The sequence below is a fragment of the Astyanax mexicanus genome, chromosome 25 (genome assembly GCF_023375975.1).
Source record: "Astyanax mexicanus isolate ESR-SI-001 chromosome 25, AstMex3_surface, whole genome shotgun sequence".
NCBI classification, from domain to species: Eukaryota; Metazoa; Chordata; class Actinopteri; order Characiformes; family Acestrorhamphidae; genus Astyanax; species Astyanax mexicanus.
Window position 1 is genome coordinate 2,548,844 of NC_064432.1, and position 19,636 is coordinate 2,568,479.

General features: G+C 37.0%; 5 protein-coding genes across 9 annotated transcripts in view; 4 read left to right on the top strand and 1 right to left on the bottom strand.

Annotated features, from left to right (window-relative positions):
• ptpn9b (protein tyrosine phosphatase non-receptor type 9b) overlaps positions 1 to 19,636 on the top strand; it is a 659,505-nt gene that overhangs the window by 31,304 nt on the left and 608,565 nt on the right. The window lies entirely within an intron of this gene.
• Positions 1 to 19,636, bottom strand: part of fat1a (FAT atypical cadherin 1a) — a 154,035-nt gene that overhangs the window by 1,551 nt on the left and 132,848 nt on the right. For 2 of the 3 annotated variants that reach the window (XR_007429458.1, XR_007429457.1), the window contains 5 exons: positions 9,235 to 9,375; positions 5,705 to 5,778; positions 3,224 to 3,290; positions 1,503 to 1,659; positions 304 to 395 (listed from right to left, as the gene is read on the bottom strand). The gene's annotated coding sequence lies outside the window, so the exon portion shown is untranslated. The remainder of the gene's footprint in view (positions 1 to 303; positions 396 to 1,502; positions 1,660 to 3,223; positions 3,291 to 5,704; positions 5,779 to 9,234; positions 9,376 to 19,636) is intronic. The other variant, XR_007429456.1, reaches the window with a different exon arrangement.
• Positions 6,521 to 8,805, top strand: LOC111195172 (uncharacterized). The gene is made up of 2 exons (XM_022681659.2): positions 6,521 to 6,775; positions 7,565 to 8,805. Exon 2 carries the CDS (start codon positions 7,573 to 7,575, stop codon positions 8,803 to 8,805), a length of 1,233 nt encoding a protein of 410 aa, XP_022537380.2. The 5' UTR covers positions 6,521 to 6,775; positions 7,565 to 7,572.
• LOC103022979 (uncharacterized) lies at positions 10,429 to 14,139 on the top strand. The gene is made up of 2 exons (XM_007229270.4): positions 10,429 to 10,529; positions 11,379 to 14,139. The coding sequence occupies exon 2, from the start codon at positions 11,387 to 11,389 to the stop codon at positions 12,932 to 12,934; it is 1,548 nt and encodes a 515-aa protein (XP_007229332.3). The 5' UTR covers positions 10,429 to 10,529; positions 11,379 to 11,386; the 3' UTR covers positions 12,935 to 14,139.
• Positions 15,411 to 19,253, top strand: LOC111195171 (uncharacterized). The gene is made up of 2 exons (XM_022681658.2): positions 15,411 to 15,581; positions 16,612 to 19,253. Exon 2 carries the CDS (start codon positions 16,620 to 16,622, stop codon positions 18,108 to 18,110), a length of 1,491 nt encoding a protein of 496 aa, XP_022537379.2. The 5' UTR covers positions 15,411 to 15,581; positions 16,612 to 16,619; the 3' UTR covers positions 18,111 to 19,253.

Below are 19,636 nucleotides of genomic sequence, written 5' to 3' on the forward strand. Positions count from 1 at the left end.
GTAATGAAGCTATAACTTTAGTAAGCCAGATTAGGGGAGAATCTTAGACAGGGAGTTTGGATATTTTTATTAAATTAAAGGAGCTCCATATTTGGTGCCACGTGTCAAAATGATACAATATAATGGAAATGATGGGATGAGTTAATATATCGATATATCACAATAAATCACAAATCAGCATGTTAAGACTTTGGGTATTATAGCTTCTATCTAGATTTAGCTTATAGATTTTGTCTTGGTTTGGTCTATTTTTAAACAGGAATATAATCATTAAATAATGAATATAATAATTAAAATAAGTACCTGATTTCACTGCTCTTCTCTTCTCTTCGTCTGGAATTGCTCTGTTGGCGTCTTGTGTCTTCTGAGTCTGCTGTTCTTTGTGGTCAGAAATCCTGTAGAAACAACAGTGGTATCTGTATGGGTCACTGTGTTGTGTACAGGTAACTGCAGTAACTGCATGGGTTGCTGTAGTGTCTGCACACACAGATACCGCAGCTACTCATGCAGTGTGTGTGTTAGGTGTTAGGTGAGTGATGCAGAAGACACAATAAAATGTAATTTGGATGTCCAGTGCATTCAGACTGAGATGCATCTGTTTAAATATGATTTTAATTGCATTTTTCCCAAAATGAAAAAAACGTGTGCATAACTAAATTCCAAACATCGAATTTAAGGGGGTTCTGGTTGTTCAGACTATGAAAATCCTTGGATCCAATAAAAGAAAAAAAAATGGATTTGGGCTTGCAGTCTGAGCACAGCCTTAAAGACATACAAAAAGACCTGCCATCTTCAAAAGTGCAACTTTCAAGATGAAGGAAAAAAATTAAACTATAAATACCTTTAGCCCACAATATACTTATTTTATTCACACTCACATTAACATGCAACTCCGATGTGAAATGGACTCCCAAAAGGCTTACAACGATAGAGGCACAGCGCCGCTCATGCAAATAAATGGCTATTTTTACACCATTAACAAGCTCAAATCAGTCACGTTTTAAATGTCAGGGTCCTCAGAATCCTACCAATGTAGTGTGGAGTTATTTTAAGTTTGTTAATGCTGTAAAAATATCAATTTATTTGCATGAGCAATGCTACGCCCCTATCACTAGCATTGTGCGCCTGTTGGGAGCATCGATTAAAAGCACTGTATTTGAGAATGCTTAGACAACTGTTCGTACTCGTGATCATGTTTTACTACAACCCAAGTCCACTTTTAACCGGAGTTCTCCTTTAAAGAGCAACACTCTCCCACAGCAGATTCAAGCTCTTCAGGAGAACACAGCAGCTTCCCTATTGGCCAGACTGGGAAGTCCATGCTTAGTCCATGATCCTCAGTCGTGACACAGCTGTATGTTTAACTATTATCGAGAATTTTGGTAAACGAACACATTCCAGAGGAAATCTGACCTGCTGCACGACAATAATAAAAATACTACTATTAATACTAATAATAATAATATTGTTAAAATTGCGCTCTGAGGCAGAAAAGTGCTTACATGTGCAGTGACACGTAATTCAGCTTCCTCCTCTTCCTCATCCTCCTCCTCAGGCATGTAGTCTTCATCCCTGGACCCGCTGTTGTCTTGCTCTTCCTCCTCTTCGCTTCTCATCTCTTCTTCATCCTCCCCATCTTCCTCACTGCCTTACTGGCACCTGTGGAAGAGATCAGGACACGCAGTGGCATTGATGAGAAACACCAGTCTCATAGATCACAGCCTTTCTAGGTGCCAAATTAACCTACAGTTAGAGGAGCTACAGGAATCTCCAGTGTAATCTGTTGTTCCTGACTTGTGTGTCACGCAGCAGTATGGATACAACACTGCTTCTTTTTCTTCTTCTATTGTTTAATGGATGACAACAGCCTGCCTCAACATCCTGCAATTAGTCTGAAAGTCCGAACCACCTAAGGGCGTTTTCACACCTGAAATAGATACAGTGTATCTATCGTATCTATTTGCGCACAGTAGTTTTGGTTTCACACTGCAGTTTAGCGAGCGAACTAAAGAATATATTTTGGTCAATATATTTAATAGTTGAAAATAGTTAAAATTTGCATTCTAATTTACTATGTTAATATATAGCCAACCTACCTGTGTATGTTATTTCACTAATTTCACTGCTTTCCTTTAAAGTAAAACCATTTCTTTATTAGATGTTTTAAAAGTTGTATAGTACTAAAAAGCATGTTTAATAATATAATTATACGTGACATAATTAGAAATAAAGAATTAGAGTTATGTACAATGATAAACTAAACATTGTTTTGCGAATAACATTTGCTGTTAAACGTTACTCTACAACTCATAAAAGATATACTGTCCATGCATGTAAATAAAGCAATGGGCATTAAATTAGTGTGTAATATATTGTTGCATAGAATAAAATAAAGAATAAATAAAAAAACAAGGGTTCATGAGAAAAATTTAATTCAGGAACAAGAATACAAAACCTACAAACACAGATGGGATTATCTTGCCAGCACAATGCAAAATGCGTAATTTACCCTGACTCTTCTGTTAACGATCTTAACGATGGTAATTTAGTGGGGGATTATCTACTATCATGCTTTAGTATACATGTTAATTTGATTCAGGTGTGCAGGTGTGATCCTAATGCTGCACTTTCTTTCTGCACGACTTTCTTATTATAAAATAATTGAACACTGGTGTAGCTCCATATTCCACATTTAACAACATGGAATGGAAATGCGCCAGCAGCCATATGAGTTGGTGTATGATGTTTTTACGTCCCTATATACTGCTAAAAAACGTTGGGTAACGTTACTAATATTAATACTATTTACTATTTTACTCTTTAATTACTGCAAAGTTATTGTGAAGAGCCTGTACTAATCAGCAGCATGTTTGACAGGTTTAACACTACTGAGAAATCCTATAAATTAACAACTCATTTATATGTTTACAGAGGAAATAAAGCAACACACTGATATTATTTACTCCTCAGTGACTAATAAGCAAATATAAACCTGTTAGACACTAAAAATGATCTAAAATACCCAATAATTAAAGAGTTAAAGCCCGCAGTTGGTTAATGAGTTAGTTAGGGTAGTTAACAGCAGTAAGGCAGCAGCAGTTCAGGTGATCAGTTAATAACAGCGCTGCTCTCAGGCTGCTGGTTAATCTCTAGTTTTACTGTTTCTCTGAACATGAACGGGTCTAATCCTCTGTTTAATCCTCTATCAGGCGGCCGCTCTCACCTCAGGGCCGGTCTGAAGCTCCTCTCAGGTGGGCTGCTGTTCCTCCAGCTCCGCCGCAGTTTCTCTCCTGAACATAAATAAATCATTATTTATATTAGCCTGCTGGAGCTCGAGGCGAGGGCTGCGTGATTACGTAACGCCGGTTACGCAGCCGTAACGCGTTTAGCTCCACCCGTATTCAGACAGAGACCACGCCCTCCTATGCGCTGATTGGCTGGTGTCTGGTCCCTTATTATTATTATTATTATTATTATTATTATTATTATTATTATTATTATTATTATTATTTAAACAATAGAGTAATCACAATATTGGGTAATAACTTAAATTTTAATGGTATTTTTTTTCTGTTGTTATACCGTCTTCTTTTACTGCAACACATTTAGTTCCTCTGAACAAGACAAAACTCTCCATCCTCAACTTCATCCAAAACCTGCGAGCTCCAGTTGCAGTAGAAATCTGTGTATCATTCGTTCATTTGATATTCAATTAAGAATCAAAATCGGAAAATCAAAAAAAAAAAAAAAAAAAATTAGTTTTTGAGTATAAAACCAAAAACCAAAAAACGGCTTGTATTTTCTGTTTTTATTTAATGATCCAAACAAAAATGGGAAAATTAATAAATGGATTGGATTCGGAGCAGAACTTGATTTTGATTTTTAAACTCGATCCATTTGTGTGCCACGGTAGTTACTGCAACTGGAGCTGGAGAGTTTTATTTTGTTCAGAGGAGCTAAACGCGTTGCCGTTAAAGAAGAAGATATGACAACCGAAAAAATCGGCATGATCTTTCAGGTGTTGTATTTTGTGTAATTTTCTTTATTTTCTGTAACACACTTTAGCTCTATAGAGCTAACAGCAAGCAGACATTACGAGGTACATGGCGAGAGTATCAGCATGGAATCATCACCTTGTGTGCCAGTAATGCCGGCATTACACAACGAATTTCAAACGATTTCACAGTTGCAGACAAATTTCCAGAGTCGGGATAAAATCATGAGAGTCTGGCTAGAGTCGGGCTGCAGTCGAGTTGCGGTCGCATCATCTCGATCATTGAGTGTAAGGTGGTTAGGACTGAAAGTTTTAGTAAAATCAACCGTGTTTAATATTACCGCAAGTCTTGAGACTCAGCTCGCATCATCTCGATCATTGAGTGTCTTGAGACTTCACAAACGATTAGAAAAAGAACACATTTTACAGTTATTATGCCATATATGGTTCTTAATTTAAAATATGTAGAGTATTTTAAACACAGGTAGCACTTTAAAGTAATTATATTGAAAATTATTTTATTTTGCACAGTTATTTATTTGTGCTTTGTTATTTTTGATACAAACAAGTTAAATAAATGCAAATTTTGCAAGAATGCTGTTCTTTATTGCATTAATTCTATCTAAAACAAAGGCAATTCTGTGCTATACAAGGTTGTGGCAAAAAAAAGATGAAAAGAAGCTTATAGGCAGTTAAACACAAACTGTATTCTATTAAAAAATATCAAGAACTAACAGTGTGGCAGAAAAATAAATAGTTGATGGGGACAAAAGTTGTGAGTCTCTAATAAATCACAGTTTTGAAATACACATTATTTGTAATTTAATATGTAATATGTATTTTATGTAAACTCCACCAGAAGCATGATGGGAAATAATCTCAGAAAGAATCTAGTTGCAGGCTTGCAGTTAGTGATCCCCAGTCTTTGTTAAATCTTAGTTTGTGAGTAAAAAGTCTGTGACTTATTTATGTTTATTCACATACGTGACTTGAGCATATTTCCCAGTGCTAATACACAAAATTTTAAAATTAAAAAATCTCAGTAGTCCACTGGCAGTACTGCATGAACTAGGTAAACTTGCATTTTTATTACATAATTTTAGCAATGACTGAACACTCTGCAGGTTTAACAGGTGGAGTGACACAGTTAAAACTAAGACTTGGTACAGTGTTAGGCAAGTTTTTTTTGTCACAGGAGATTTCTATCACACAAGCTGTTATCTTTCAGATACTTGTTTTCTGACTCTTTTGTGGATTTAAGTATGTCAGGTCTTTTGTACCAGGACCCAGGAATTTATTTATGGTGTAGGAATCTGTACTCACCACACTCTGGCTGTATTTGTAATTTCTCTCAAGTGTTTAGAAGTGTCTGTGTTTTTTTTTGTTAAGCGTCTTCTAGTATTTTCTATGTTCTATTGTTTTCTAGTTTCCGATTTTTTTAGTTCCCCTGCCTACGAAAAGTCACTTAATCCATCAACACCTCTGGCAGTTTACTGCTTACCTTTAGGTCTAATTCTCAGGGCATTATCTCCTCGTTCTCACATTGTTTAAAAAAACTGTGTAGTGAATGTGGCTTCAATGTCTAAATAAAAGGCTAAAATAAATATCCCTACTATTAATTTGAATTAGACTGAAAAATATATTTTTCTCAACGTAAATATGCCATCGAGGAAAGTTGTGTTATGATAAACTTTAAAGATTTTTACATACAGTATTGGCTGAATCCCGGTTTTTACTGGAAATGTCTGACTCAAGAGTGGGCTGGATTTCTGGATGGGGTGTATCTGGGTTAAGGGGACAGTAAACACAGTAAACTGAACATAGTTAAACATTGACAAACATCCTATAAAAGGGGTCACATACAGGGTATTAAGTGAGATTGAGTTCATTCCAAAAATAAAAACAAACACAATTCATAAAATAACTATAAAATAATTAACAAAAATGTACAATTGTAGTGAGACAAGGTTAGGACCACATTAGACAAATGTTCAAATGTCTTAAATTAGAAATAGCAGCACATTTTGGAGGAGCCTTACTTATTTAAACCTCAGATATTAGTTTGTTTTGCACTTGGTGTGCAGATGAGTCAGTTTAGGTCTAAAAAATATTAGAAATAAGTCACACCACTGTCCAGAAAATAATTTACAACTGGAGAACATTACAACAACTGGCTCTCATCAGGATCATCCCAGGAAAAGAAGACCAAGAGTTCATCAGAGTTACAGCCTCAGAAACCGCAAGTTAACAGCATCCCAGACAAGAGCCTTCTAAATGCTTTACAGAGTGTTTTATTTAGTTAGTTTAACATTTTTAAGTTACTACATGATTCCTTATGTTAGGATAGGATAGATAGGATAACTTCAATATTAATGTACAATGTAGGGAAAACAAATATGGCCGATATTGTACGTTGTAGTTCTTTCTTTAAGGCTAGCTCCAGGTGTAAGATTATTTTTTCTATTGTAGAAATGAATAAGATCTCCATAAAATTACTTTTATGGTGTCCTGAGGTAAATAAAAGTCTTCTAAACCTCATCAAGTCCTTATCAAGTACCTTAGCAAGTGAAATTAAGGTTTCTTTGCAGTAGTGAGATACGGGTTAAATAGCCGGTGTTTTTATTGTGGTTTTATTACTGTTAAAGTTTAATTATTGACCCATCTACCAGTAGGCACCGTTTTTCATCTTATTACGGAAGTAAGTAACGCTTTATTGTGTAAGCCTGTTGTGTTGGTCACTCCACTGCTGTCTGAGCCACAACAACTTCTTTAGTTAAAAAGGTAAGGCCACATTTGAATTATTTAATTATTTGACAAGCTACCACCGTTGTTTTAGCTTTTTCTGTCATTCTATTGTATTTAAAATTTAAGATGATCAGAAATGGGCCTTGGTTTGTTGAGAGTAGATGCACCACATTAATAAATAACCTGCGCTGTAAAACAGGGCAAGAGCTATTTTTGGATTTTACTGACAAAAAGCAACAACCCTGTTATTTTAAAACTTGGTATTGTGGGAAACAGCTGATAAGCTCTACTTTTAATGTCTGGTTATAATAATTATGTGGGCAAAAATTATCGCCCACAGTAGCAAAGGGAAGCTTTGCTCAGCATAGACTAGCATAGCTTATTTATTTTGCAATTATTTTTTGTAATTAATATTATACTCATACTCTTACATAACATTTACATTACATAAGATTTAGTGGACACTTTTATTCATTAGCAATACAGGACCTAGAAGTTCAAGGCAAAACATTTTTGGCAGAGCCTGAAGGAGGCCGAAAAAGAATAGTGTGATAGAGGAGGGAAGGAGGGGGAGCAGGAAAAGAGGTTAGAAGTTGTTAGATTGTTTTGCTGTCCTTTGTGAAAGTGCCAATCACAATTATGTGTAGATAGCAAGATAACTAGAATATATTGTAGTAAAGTCTGCTAGGAATAGCTTTTTTGGTAATAGGCCTACCTAGCTAGCACCTGATTAGCACCTGGTTAGCATCGATTTACTTCCCAGACAGTCTGTTTTTTTAATATATATTTAAAAAAAAAACTAATGGATTTTTCACATTTTTACAGATTTAAAGATGGGAGGAGAAAAAGGACTCCTCATTGGCTTCATTCTCTTCTTGACCTTGTCTGGCATCTACACATTTGATATACTGGAAAATATGCAGGATCTACGAGACAGAACCGACTTTGGCAAAGCTTTTCCACGACATGGACTCAAGATTCTGCTCTGGCTCATCTGCCAGGGTGAGATTGACCAAAATGGAGTCCTGCAACTTAATTTTAACCCAGCTAAAAATGTTTTTGGCATTCACAGGTATCTAGACCGTGAAGGTGTCTTTCCTGTCCTGGACAACCTGCCGAAAAAATACTACACCGTCGGCAGTATTGGCCCACTGAATGTGCGAGAACATTTTCCTGACTACGTCACTGAGGATTACTGCAACTCATGGGGGCATTCATTGCGAAACGTAGACAGAATTGTGATTAGAGTACAAGATGACAACCCGTCACGAGTGGACGAAGTGTATGTCACACAGCATTTTAGAGACAAAAACCTGGGAAGCCACTATGATCCTGGTAACACGTTCAAGATCAGCTCTAATCTACTTAGGGAAATTCAGAAGTTTTGTCCTCATATCTATCAGACTTCCAATCAAAACCACAAAAAGGATCAGAACTTTTCCAACAACCCAGGACTTGTTGAGTTTCTGAATGAGGTAGGTTATCGCTCCAGTAAAAACAAGGGTCAACAGTCAAAATCCAGCAATTCGCAGCACGGCCATCAGTCAGGCTCAAAGAAACGTGACTGTGATACAGTTTTAGTCAAAGGTTATGACGCCGGCCTGCAGCTTTATGAAAAGGACAGCTACGCTTGCCTTCGACTCTACATCAAGAAGTCCTTCTTCAACTGGAAGAAAGCCTTCCGCTACTCTTGGGTGGCTCTTTACACCAGCGCAGAGGTTTCCAACCAAGAGTACCAAAAGTACAAGTGGAGCACCGACTTTGAGAAGAGCTCAGAGGAAGACCACTTGGAGGACTATGATGTCTATGAGTACCAGTCAAAGATAGCCATTGCTCCTGGACTCCAGGCCCGAATGATGCTGCACAACAGCTATACGGATGAAATTGCACGTACTGAACCCTGGCCTGAGTTGTTGAGCACTTCTGGAATCAATTGGAGCTTTTGGATCCTTCTATTGTTTGGTCTGCTAGCTATCTTTGTTATTAAAATCCTGAGAGATGCTTCCAGAATAGTCAGACCAGCCCCACCGTTTGTGGATGTGTCTGAGGGTAGGCCAGGCCTGTGAATAGATGAAAATGTGAACAACATAGCATTGAGAAGATAAGTGGTTTCCAACTTTGGTCGTGGAGGAACCCTGTGCACTGTACACCTAAACATCCCAGACAATATCCTGGAAATCAAGTCATTGTATTTTGGAATTACTGACTGGTGTTATTTACTTTAACTGTCAGTGTTTTTAACGTTATGTGTGACTTTTTCCATGTACTGTATCACCAAAACTTTTACTGTTTTAGCACTATATACAGTATGTGTTCCTGTTTACAAGAAAACTAATTCAAATAAAAACCTTAATTTTGATAAAGATTTCATGATTTGTTTGCATCCCTAAATACCTTAAATATCTTAAATTTGATCTACCACCCTGACAAACTAACTTGTTTTATCTATACATAACGTACCATTGCTTTAAATAAGATCACAAACAGGAAGTTACCACCCAAACGTAGGTTCACACTGTGGGAAGAGCCTGATCCAGGGAGTGTCGGCACCGGCACCCAACCATGAATGGACTTGAACCTCTTATCAAGCAGACAGCTGGGGTCAGCTCGGGACACGGAAAGAGTCTGGTGTAACACTTGAAAGAGAAGTAGTCAGAAAAATGTAAAACCTGTAGTCAGAGCAGTACAGAACAGTGGTAGAATGTAAGTGGGCTACAACAACAGAGAAAAACTGTAAAGATATATTATCTGTATAAGCTTGTATGAAGAGAAACATTTCCTAAGTCCAGAATATTGGGGGAGGGTGGCTTTACAAGAGAATGCTCTTCCTTCAGCACATTTTTTCTAATTCAAGAAACTTCAGCTTCTTCCAAGTTAAACTGAGCAGTGTTAATTTTGACAACAAATTTTGATTTAGTTTCAGTCATAGTCTTGTGACGAAAATGACATTTAGTTTTAGTCATAATTTAGTCATCTGAAATGTTTAGTCTAGTTTTAGTCGATTAAATATCAAAAGAAAAAACTAGAACTAGAAAACTACAGTCAATTTAGTCGACTAAAATGTAAAGGGTGTAAATATAAATGCTTTTTCATCAGTTTCATTAAATTATTAACTATACACTTATAAAAAATGTAACATTTATTAACCAGTTTTGTAATATTATTAATGTTTGAATGTGAAATATATATATATATATATATATATATATATGATTTAATGTATATTATAATTGCAGATGTGTGACTGTAAATATTTTAAGGTCATAATAGATCAGGACGTGTTCCTGCTGTCAGTACCAGCTATATGTTTCCCACTGTGGGACTAAAGAGATGATCTTATCTTAATGAGTGAGTTAATCTGTATCAGTAACATTAACTTTACAGAACAGCAGTGGGGTCTTTTAGTTGAGCACTGTTGCAGCGATATTTAGCAATTTACATGAACTTTCAGCCAAAAGTGCATTACAATAGTTTATCCTTGAGGTTTATGAATGTGTGCTGAAGGAATAAAAGAAATTATGCATGTGGGATCCAGGATCAGGAGCTCAGGCCAGTCCAATTTTTGCTAAATCCCAACTCATGAAAAAAACTTTACGGGAATTTATTTTAACTGGCTGGATCTCTGGATGGGGGTTATTCTAGGTTAAGGGGACAGTAAACACAGTTAGTCGGACATAGTTAAACATTGATGAACATCCTATAATAGGGGGGTTCCGATGAGGACATCGGTGTAGAGTGTAGGCGTTTGTGGGGGACATGAGATTGATCACATTATAATCAACTTTCTCAGGTAAGAATGCTCTCTTTATTAAATGATTTAAAGTCTAATGATCTATACAAACAATATTTTACTATATGTCAATAGCAGGGTTGAGACAGAAACTGTCTACAATAATGGTGTTATTTTGACAATAGCTAATGAAATTTCATGAAAATTGGTGCTTTGTTTTATTACACAATCATAAATTTCCTTTTACAATTAGGGTACAACTACTTTTTTGAGGATAAAATTTACCTGTGCCGGTTGCATAAAACATCTGAATGGTGAATTTTCCTCATAAGATTGCCATTAAACAATCTCTCTCATGAAGATCATTGTTTTTTCAGTAAAAGTTCTGTAATGAAAATCCTTATAAACCCTTATTAAAACTAAATCTACAGAATTCTATAGTAGTTTATGATATGTAGACAGATGGAAAGAGGGAGGGAGGAAGGAGGGGATTTCTACGTTTTTTCTGTGGGAAGAAAATAAATATTTTTGGAAAATATTTATTAGAGAGGTCTAAATATTCACTGAAAAGTTGGTAACACTGGCTTTCAAATAGTAGTGTTCAGTTCACTTCTATTTTCATTGAGTTTTTGTCATGTTGTCATGGTTACAGTGGAACTTTACCACAGTAAAACCTCATTTCCTTACAGTTTTCTCTTGGTTAAGTGAAATGTTATTTTATGCAGGGGAAAAAGGTTTGTACTAATTGCATTTTATAAACTAGTCCCAGGTTTTTTGATACTCATATAGGGACTAGCAATATAATTAGTAGTGGTAAATTGATAGTAGTGTTAGATAACTGTTTGGTCTCTGTTATTACAACTTTATAATACCTGAATAAACTGTTTTGGCATTGTATGTTTTCTACAGTTTTCATCATGGAGTGCAGGAGGCTCCTTTGGTGCTTCTCCTTTCTTGTTATTGGTGCCAGTTCTTCTGCCATTCAGACGTTATTTAACACTGAAGATCTTAAAAACATTGAGTTTGGACACGAGTATCCTCGCCATGGTCTTCTGCTGCTGCACTGGTTTGCTGGCCATGTCTTCATCAGTGAAACCGAAGACATCCAGCTTGATTTTAACCCAGAGCGACGGGACTACGGCTTCCGGTACTATAAACCCCCACAAAACGTCCAGAACATGGCTCTCCCACAGTTGGACACCTCCTTGGACAGAGTGTACTACTCTATGGGAAGTCTCGGTTCAGAGGACATCCGAACCCAGCTGCCTCCGTACGTAACCCAAGAATTTTACAACTCCAATGACAATCCCCGGAACGATGTAGACCGTATTGTTGTCCGAGTTCACAAGAGCAACCCAACGATTGCTGACAAAGTGTACGTTACAGAATCGGTGAAAGGAGGCGCTGGCAGGTTTGACCTAAATAAAACCTATGAGATCAGTTCAAAGCTTCTAAAGCAGGTTCAAATCCTGCAGAAGCCAATTGATGTTCTACAAGCCCTTGCATCAGGTATGTTTGGTCAACTGGACTCAAATGCAACACTGTCAGATGATCCCAGACTCAAACTTTCCAAAGAGGAGCTCTTGAACCACCTGAAACACAATGAAAAACGTCTCAAGACCATTTTTGAGCAACCCGGTGTGAGGTGGCTTCTAAGTCTGGCAGGATACGATATAGATGGCAGGTATGAAATCCATAAGCAAATCTGGCTCTGCTCAACGGACGAATCAGACAGACCTGGAGAACCTTCTAGTGATCCTAAGACGATGTGCGATGGACAGAACCCAGTGAAAATAGAGGTGAAATCCACATCAGATGGGTACGCCAAGTTAATATGGAGTGGTATTCCCAAGAACATTTTACAACAGGAAGCTTCTATTGTCCTTTTTAGTAGCGACACAGCTAGCGTCCTTGAGACCTTTGAAATTCTTTCTGGAAGAGAATCAGGATCCACAGGCACCTTTGTGGCACTGAGTAATGGGCTTCATCCACGTCTTATTACCTACAGTTTTGGAACAGGACACGGCTTCATCGGACTACATTATTCGGTCATTTGGAGAGGGATGCAGTTTGACGCCGCTAACAGGGTCATTCCCACTGAAATTAGCGGCTACAACGCAAGCCTCCAGCTCTACACCGTTCAAGGCTACGCATGCGCTCGCCTCTACATCAAGAAGTCCTTCACAGATTGGAAAGATGTGTTCCAGAACTCATGGGTTGGATTCTACACCAGCGAGAAAGATGCTGTCAAAAATTATCAGTACTATCAGTGGGTCACTAAATTCGAGGAGGCCGATGATGAAGACGAAACCAAAGAGTATCTCATCTATCAGTACCAGTCATCTATGAGCATTGGTCCTGGAGTTCAAGCTCGTTTTCTGTTCTCTCGAGGGACTCCTGGGTATTTTAGCAGGTGGTATTCACCCACTGTGAAAGCCCGCACTGTTCCTTGGGAAAAAAAGTGAAAGCTAAACAAGAAACAAGTGAGGTGTATGTTATCATGGAAGGTATAATTATTTCCAATCTAATCTGTGAATCCTATAATTCTTGTTTTGAAATACTTACTATTCTACCCAGGTGCCATTTTGGAGGTGTGATGTTTCTTTCTGTTGGCCTTAGTGGGGACCTGTGCAGTGTCTAGGCTTTGCCCCTCACCTGAGGACCATCATGACTAGACACAGCTGCAGCTCACTCAAAGTACTAATCACTGGCGGATCAAGGGGCGGGGCCACAGAGGCATTGGCCTGTCCTGTCACTCATCTGTCCTTTGCCTGAGAGCAGTAATCGGATTATAAGTGGATGCAATTCCATACCCAAACACTAGTGTTGCTAAAGTCTCAAATAGGAGTGTCATGCATGATTAAAGCTCATGTTGGAGTGATTATTTTGATGTTTCGAACTGTGAAATTAATTTGTGAAAAAGTAAAAAGGATTTTAAAAAATGAATAAAATGCTAGATTTTCTCACATGCTGTGTGTATTAGAGAGTATTTTGCCTATGTACATGTACAATTTGTAAAAAGATTAATATTGGTAAGGAGTTAATTGTGTGCCAAACGTTTTACACAAAAATATAAAAAAAAAACAATCAAAAGTATTGCAGATTATTTACATGTAGAAGCAAAATCCACCAAAATCCACAGAATAATACACAAAAATCATTTTCAAATAACTGCAAAGAATAATAATATTAAGTAATTAAATATTAATATTATTTAATGAAGAATATTAAGATTCTTAATTAAATAATATTAAGAATCTTTTATCTAAAATTTAAATACATTAGATATATTTTTTGCTATATTTGCACTTTTTTCTTTTGATTCTTAAAATTTTGATTGCAGATTTTATTGTTTTGTGTAAAACTTTTGTTTTTAATAACAATAAAAAGGGTTTGAACATGCTGTGACTGGTGAAATAATACCCGGCCCCTCTACGGATTTTTTGGCCCCTTTATGCCCCTTACTCAAAATCTTAGATCCACCACTGGAACTCATAAGGACTCTTTTTAAGCAGCTCACTGTGTCTTGTTTTATATGTACCTATCCTAATTTCTGCCTTGTTTTTGGATATGGTTATGAATTTGCCTGTGTTATTCCTGCCTGCCTGTTTCCTAATCTCTGCCCATCACGTTTGTTAATTCCATTAAATAAAGTCCCTTTACACACACAGCCTGATTCTACTCCTTACTTTCCATACGACTTTGGTGTTGAAGTTTTCAGAGAGGGATTTCACTCCCAAAGCCATCATTCAGTGGGGAATCAGAAGGCTAAAGGCTTTAAATCATGGTAAGTCACAGATAACCAGAGAACTCCAATGTAAAATTGACTTTGCTTGTAGTAAAACATGATAAAAAGTACTTACCTTTGTTAAATATCCCACCGCTGCTCTCCTACAGCTTTCTGAAATCCAGTATTTTTGTGCTTTTTGCACAGCACTCAGAGCATATTTATCAGACCATTTTGGCCCGATAAATCAATTTTTACACCATTATCCAGCTCAAAGTAGCTCAACACCTTTTTGCTAGAATCCGGAGAGGCCTGACATTTAAAACGAGACATTAATAACTTAAAAAGTGTACAAGAAGCTTATTAAAAAAACTGTTTACATCCCATAATGCTAGCTTCAGCTCCGAGCGCCGCCATCACTGTACTGATAACAACATAGACATATATATACACAGACATAAAAATATTTATCATTTAAAGCATTTATTTGCAGAAAATGAGAAATGTTTGAAAAAAAAAAGATGCAGAGCTTCTCAAATAACATCAAATAATGCAAAGAAAACAAGTTCATATTCATAAAGTTTAAAGAGTTCAGAAATCAATATTTGGTGAAATAACCCTGGTTTTTAATCACAGTTTTCCATTTGTTCTAAAAATAGAGAAAACAGATTAAAAATTAAGGGTGTAAGAACAGAATCTGTTAAGAGAAAAAAATCAAATGCAGATTTTTCAGCGTATGGAAGCTCTTTTACACAACCTGTTCATAACTGTGTTATGTTAGTGTTGGGGGATACGCTCATTATGCAAATTAATGATGCCAGGAGCCAATAGGAAAGATGCAGGTTAATGTGAGATGGGTAATATGGTGATACAGCAAGATAAAACTAACGCAACCAAAAATACACTTCAGTGATTGTCTCAGAAAAAAACAAAAAACAATTGTAAGTTAATTCGCTTGAATACCTTAAATTATGTTTTAAATTTACTAGCAGTTTTTAATGTGGAAAAATAAAACTTCCTATTTTTTTTATTCCTAAAAAAAAAACCTACCCCCAAAACAATACATAAATCTGATTAATTCATATTCATAGTTAAGTTAATCTGCAGGCTGCAGTTTTAGGAGTGCTTGGACTTGCCCTTACCTTATATGTAATGTAAGATGATCTGAATGTAAACTCGACTCCTGTCATTTTCTTTTTCATTTTTTCTTTTTTTACGACGTGACGTGGGTTCCTGGTGTCTGCTTACATAAGACATAATAAGCCTTGCTCCTGGTCTACAACTTGTGCTTCCGAATCTACAGCTTTTCAAGACACTAAATCTATGGATGAGATTTCTGCAGAACCTCAAAATAACACTCGGGACAGAGTTCAGCTGTAACTAAAGTGAGTAGAAGCTGCCAGAAACCCTGGGAGGGTACACAAGCTGTTGTTAGTTGTTGTGCCTCATATTTTTATCCTAGCTGCTCCTTCTGGTTACGGATGCTGAAATGTTTCTTAACGGTTTCTTAAGGGCAACTAATTGTGTGATTGACATTCATCAAGTTTAAGAGTGTGAGACTTGTGCCAGGCGGTTGCTTCTAGTTTGGAAGTTGGCACAGTTACTGAAGCACAGGCAAAGCTGAAGGGAAGAGAAGCAAATAACTGAATATATGAGCAGGAAATCCTTTGCCAAGTCTCTGGAGGTTTTTCTTTCCCCAAGCATGCGTTCCACACTTAGCAAAAGTAGGGTGCAACGACACTGTACGAAACTTTTACTGTGAACTATTAGGAAAAGCTCATGTTCAAATGTTCAAATGCATTAAGTTAAAGGACCAATGATAGATATTTTCTGGTGTGAAATGGATTTGAGTAGTGAATCATTATAATGAGTATTATTATAATGCATTCAGAAATACAGCAATTTTAGCCAATACTCCCAACTAGAGCTTACAATTCTAGTGATAGAGGCATAGCGTTGCCCATGCAAAGAAATCTCTTTATTTTTACACCATTAACAAAGTCAAAACAGCTCCACACTTCATTGGTAGAGGACCCTGACATTTAAAACAAGGCACAAGAATTTTACAAGCTTGCATTGTAATCATTTAGAGAGGAAATGTTCTTTTCAACAATCTTTTTACAAGCATGTAGGCCTGTCACGATACGATAGCATTTCTTGTGGACGATATATCATCCCAGAAATTATTGCGATAAATGATATTATTGGCATTATTGACTTAATGATAATAGTATAGCATTACAAAGCTATTATACCCTTTTAAATACAACAACATTTTAAACAATCATAGTTTGGCTTACTATGATTAGTTTAGCTTCTGAAGTTCATCCCCCAAATGTGAGGAGTTTACAAGATCAGGATGGGGAAAAGTATCAGATGTCTTTTAAATAAATATCTGCCTTCTCATTTTTAAAGGTTTAAAGATGGTGAGAAGAACACTCCTTGGCTTTTTCTCACTTATTCTGGTCTTGGCCTCCAGTGCTGCCACCATCAAGACCCTGAAAGAGATTAAGGACTTGAAGAAAACCAGAAACCTTGTCAAAGAATTCCCACGGCATGGTCTCATGCTTCTGCACTGGTTTGCCAACAGTGTAAGGATTGATGAAAAGGGAGTGATTCAACTGAACTACGATCCAGGACAAGGCATCTACGGATCACGCTGCTACCGAAGTGTGATGCCTCCTCAAGTTGTTGAAAAAAGACGTCTGTCTCCGCCTGAAAGTTGGTTTTACTCCTTGGGCGATCTCAGTCATGAAGGTTCTCGAATGTTGCCGTCTTATGTAACACAGGACTTCCACAACTCAATGGGATCTCAACACGAGAACGTGGACAGATTGCTGATTGAAGTCCAGAAAAACAGTCCTCAGAAAGTGGATAAATTGTATATAACTCAGCACTTTGAGGGCAAAAACCGAAGAGTTGATCTAAACAACACCTATGAGATCAGTTCTAAACTTCTGATACAAATCCAAGCCCTTTCAAAGAACATTGCCTGCAATGCAAATGATCCTAGGCTCGACTTTAGCCCATGCAGGATCTTGGATCACCAGCAAAAAGCTGCAAAAGTGGAGATGGTGTATCCAAAAACACCAGGACTTGCATGGTTTCTGAGTCTTGCTGGTTACAACGTTGATCAAAGGTTTTTAGTGTTTCTCTGCTCAACTAACCCAGCAAACGACTCCAGTGGTAAATGTTATCCACTTTCAGTAAATGACCCTGAAACCCAATGCCAAGTTCACTACAAGATCAAGCTAGAGGTGAAGTCCACTTCAACGGGGTACGCAAAGATCCTGTGGAGTGGAATCCCAGAAAGCATCGCAAGAATGGAGGTGAATATTGGTCTTTACAAAGATGGAACCAAAGAAGAACCTTTGGAAGAGTATCCATTGAGTGGAAGAACCTTTGGAACCATAGACACTAACATTCCCCTAAACCCCGGCCATCAAGTGCATCTTCTAAGACGTGAACAGACTCCGTACTACCTTGTTTTCAGCGCCACGCACTACTCAAGCATCTGGAAAGGTCCGGAGTTTGACGAAGCCAACTGGGTTCATCCAACTAGGGTCAGAGGCTACGATATGAGTCTCCAGCTTTATACCAAACATGGTTATGCATGTGCTCGCCTCTACGTTAAGAAGACGTTCACTAATTGGAAAAACGTCTTCGACAACTCATGGGTGGGATTCTATGCAAGCTATTTAGACGATAATGATGCTTATAGCAAGTATGAGTGGGTGGTGAACTTTGAGAAGAGGCCAGAAAAAGGCTGTCCTTTGGATTACGACGTCTATGAGGCTGAGTCGGGCCTAGCGATTGGTCCTGGAGTTCAGGCTCGACTCATGCTGACGAAGCATATCGGAAGTGAGAAAGCTCGCACCGTTTCCTGGGAAGAAAGTTCGACCATAAACCAGTAGCTACATATACGTTTAAGGACTCGTTAACTACTCGTTTCTTGGGTTTTCCAGGCAGGTTATCCAGTTTATCCAGGGTTCTTTTTAGACGATTTTACACCTGCACTTTTTAATCTGGTTAAATTGGACCCTGATTTGGTTTTCACACTTTGTGAGATTCAGTACAGACCAAAACAAGTCCTATTCTGTTAGCAGTACTTCCTTACTTAGTGGACTTAGTGCATTTATTATATTTATTAGAAGGAATGTCCACAAAATATCAAACATACTGGGTTAGTTCCCAAGAAAAGGATTAAACCTAGTATTGAACTGTACGGCATTTTGAATAGAGAGTAACTCAAACTTGACTCAAACTTATCTCAATATTAAGTGTTATTTTATGTTCTAATTGATTTTTTATTGCGTTTGGTTTGTTAGTTTTGAATTGTCTAATGATTTTTTAAAGAAATTATCAGGTTTTAGTCAACTATGGAGATACAGTGCCTTAAATAGCCCCATCTCCCATTCACAAATGTGTTATCAGTGGGAAAAAAAACTATGTATGTATGTAAATGCTATATATTTACAATAGTAGTAGTTTTGTTAATGAAAATATGTTTAAGCATAAATTGTTGTATTACTGCTTATGTTTGCAGTTTATATGCATGCAATAAATATTGTACAGTTTATTACTGTGGTAGATTTTTAAAATTACATCATTTATTTTGTTACAACGATATTATTTTACATAAAATCAGACTCTTGGTGACTTTTTACAAGATATATATATTTTTTTTAGTTTTCACTGAATGTTTGTGACTGTTATAATTTTATATAAACGTTCACATTAATTTTCTTTTTGTTGAAATTAGTAAAATATTTCTGAGATTTTTTTTATATCACCAATAATATTTTTATCACAATAATAGCCCGAAATTAGGTGATAAAAATTATATCTCGCTATTTCTGTAATTTTGTTGTACTAGCCTGTGCTAAAGGGTGTGTTAAAGCGAGTTAATAATTGCATACTAATCAAATTAATGGAAATAATAGATTTAAGGCATTTTTTATGTGTACACTTAAAACAAACAAAAACATTAAAATCACCAGTGTAAATATTAAAAAGGGAACGTATATGTAAACCACGTGACCTGCCTGATTTTGTTACGCTTTAATAACGGGTATTTCAATGTAATTACCACAGTTAGTTCCGACCCTGCAATGTGATTGGCTGAGAGGCGTTTAATGGCTATGTCCGCAATGGCTCCCTACTCCCTCGTTAGTGTGCCTAGCGGTGAAACACGAGTGAATTCAGACACGCCCTCTTTATTAACACGCGCCCGCTCTGCTCATTTAAACACCTGAACTCATGAAGAGCTGAATTGTGTTTAAAACTCCATTAAAACACGAGCTGAGCTCTGAAATTACAGTAAGTGAAGCTCTGAGCTGATGATTATATTTACGCTGTTTATAAACATAATCCTCACATTATTATCCTCACATCATTATTACTACAGGAAGAATAGGGTTGCCACCTTTTGCTGACAAAA

Bases quoted from the DNA above. Each gene is read 5' to 3' on its own strand.
- LOC111195172 (XM_022681659.2), top strand. From the start codon at position 7,573: ATGGGAGGAGAAAAAGGACTCCTCATTGGCTTCATTCTCTTCTTGACC.
- LOC103022979 (XM_007229270.4), top strand. From the start codon at position 11,387: ATGGAGTGCAGGAGGCTCCTTTGGTGCTTCTCCTTTCTTGTTATTGGT.
- LOC111195171 (XM_022681658.2), top strand. From the start codon at position 16,620: ATGGTGAGAAGAACACTCCTTGGCTTTTTCTCACTTATTCTGGTCTTG.